Source organism: Cyprinodon variegatus, unplaced genomic scaffold (genome assembly GCF_000732505.1).
Source record: "Cyprinodon variegatus isolate N-32 unplaced genomic scaffold, C_variegatus-1.0 Scaffold897, whole genome shotgun sequence".
NCBI lineage: Eukaryota > Metazoa > Chordata > Actinopteri > Cyprinodontiformes > Cyprinodontidae > Cyprinodon > Cyprinodon variegatus.
In genome coordinates, this window is record NW_015151350.1 from 186,289 (window position 1) to 188,867 (window position 2,579).

General features: G+C 32.5%; 1 protein-coding gene across 1 annotated transcript in view; it reads left to right on the forward strand.

The window, feature by feature from the left end:
* LOC107099688 (death-associated protein kinase 2-like) overlaps window positions 1–2,579 on the forward strand; it is a 43,086-nt gene that overhangs the window by 35,087 nt on the left and 5,420 nt on the right. The window contains exon 8 of the mRNA XM_015397914.1: window positions 599–751. Within this exon, the coding sequence (XP_015253400.1) occupies window positions 599–751 (153 nt within the window). The remainder of the gene's footprint in view (window positions 1–598; window positions 752–2,579) is intronic.

The window sequence follows — 2,579 nt, forward strand, 5'->3', positions numbered from 1 at the left end:
AATTTCTTCCAATTTATTTAAACCGACACAAACAAAAAAGTGAATGATCTGAACACAAGAGAATAAATTGGGTAAAGAACAACATTAGTGAAGAAAATAAATAACTTTCTATAATTTAAATACAAAAATCCAAGTAATGGGCAAAACACTAAGAGCTTTTCAACTTTTTTAGTTGTGAATGAAAAGCTTGGCAAAAACCCAAACAGATTAATGATTCGCTGAAATACTAAGTAATGATTCAAACGATAATTTAAAGTGTAATGTTTATTAGATAGACGATCTGGAACGTCTTATTAGGAAACTAGCTTCACATTCATGCAGAGATTCCAGCCTCCTGGAGCTAAGTGAGCGCGACATTCACAGCACTTTATAACAAGTTTTAATAAAAAGCAAAATAAGTTCATTTCAATAAAACAGTTCAGAAATCTCAAAGAATAACAGATGATAGAATATTTCACCGGCTTTTAACGTAAAGGTCTGACCTACTTTGATAAATTCAATAAAAACAGTTAATGATTCAGATGCATGAGGCGCATGCTGGGATAACGGGGATATTCCCACCATATAATCCCTCTAATCCTGTGCTCTCCCCCCTCAGATTAAGTGGTTTGTCTCCGTTCCAAGGTGACACGGATGAAGAGACTCTGAGGAACGTCATCGCTACCAATTATCATTTTGAGAAGCAGTACTTCAGCATGACCAGCTCTATGGCCAAAGATTTCATCATGAAACTTTTAATCAAAGATCCCAGGTATGTCTGAAACCTCCACATGTGTCCAATAACAAAGTACAAATACTTTATTACTTTACTTAGTTTACTCGGCCATCTATACTTTACTGGAGTAATTATTTTTTTAGACAACTTGTTACTTCTGCTCCTTATATTTTAAAAATAGACCAGTTAGTTTACATTATGGCCTGTTGGTAGTAAAAAAGAAATAACTGGTTTCATCAAGACAATTGATTTCTTTGTTTTGGACTCGGTGCTGCCCCAACTTGTTGCTCACTATATACCAAAAAAAAATAGTTTATCAAGATGATGCAAAGTTAAATGTGACACTGTTACCATTAGTTATAAAACTAAGAAAATGAAGTCTAAGGAAGTTATCATCCAGAAAGGTAGAAAAATGTCCCTTTAATAGGGCAGAGCAGTAAAGCATTTTAAGTTTTTTCCTGCATTACTTTTATATTTTACTTAGTTTTAAAAATAATACTTTTAAGACATTTACTTGATTAGAAATCTTAAGTTGATACTAAATTCTACAAAAGCATTTTTAAACAGTAGGTTTTATACTGGAGAAATAAATATGGATACTTTTGACGCCTCTGAAAACCTCACAGAAACCAGACCAGATTAAAGATAACTAATAATGTTTTTAGATCTTCAGCAGTGGTGCCATTACTTTGTCAATGTTTTTCTTAGATTTGATCTTAGTTGGCCCTAAATGGGTCTGTCATTCTGCCTTATTGTTGCACATAAGCTTTAGGTTCATTATAAACTTTTGTTCCAGATGTACCACAGATGCCTCTGATCCAGTGAAACTGAAGGGCTGACCCAGTTTAGAACCATAAATGATAGAAAAATAGAAAAATAAGCTGCAAAAAGAAAAGAAACTTTAAAGTGGAACCAGGGATTGGGTCAGGGTTGCAGGTAAACAGACGAGGAACAGAATGGCTCTAGTTTACATCTTTCTATAGTCTTTGTCGGGAACAGGTTCAAATGATCAGAACCTTGTGTTGTCATGGTAACATTCAAATCTCATTCAAATCTTATGCTTTTTAAACACTCCATCCTTAAAGGATGAAAAAAACAAAAAAACAAGTGATAGGAAATCATAATTGACTCCTTATTTCCCCCGTGGATGACGCAGCCTGGAAATGTAATCTAAGCGTTTATACTTCTACACTGTAAATAATGTATATCTACATAAGTCATTTTTTTCTTTAAGTAGGTGCATTTTTTTTTCTTGAATTGAGGAGGAAAGTGAGACATTTTGCCAATGGACCAAGACAATTTACATTTAAAATAAGAAAACACAACTGCATTGTCTTATTTCAAGTGCATATTATCTAATTATCTTATTTTAAGAGTGAAAATACTCATTCCAGTGGCAAACTATCTCATTTACCTGCTTAAATTAAGGGTAAACACACTTCATTTAAGTATTTTTTTCTTGTTTCTAGATGATTTTTCCAGTGTATTAGTTAGCTGTTGGCTACCTGTGACGCACTGGAATAAAAATCGAAATCTAGACAAGTCATTTTTTTCTTAAAATAAGTGCATTTGTTCTTGAATTGAGGAGGAAAGTGAGAAATTTTGCCAATGGAACAAGACAGTTTACATTTAAAATAATAAAAAAAACCCCGACTGCATAGCCTTATCTCAAGTCCATATTATCTTACTTTAAGACTAAAAATACTCGTTTCATTGGCAAATCATCTTATTAACCCTTTAAAGCCCGATCCAAGAATGAAACAAAACAGAAAATTACTTTTTATTTGATTTGAAGTCCTTATTTGGCCTTTTAACAAAATATGTAAAAATATACAAAAATAATACATTTTTGATATTAATAATT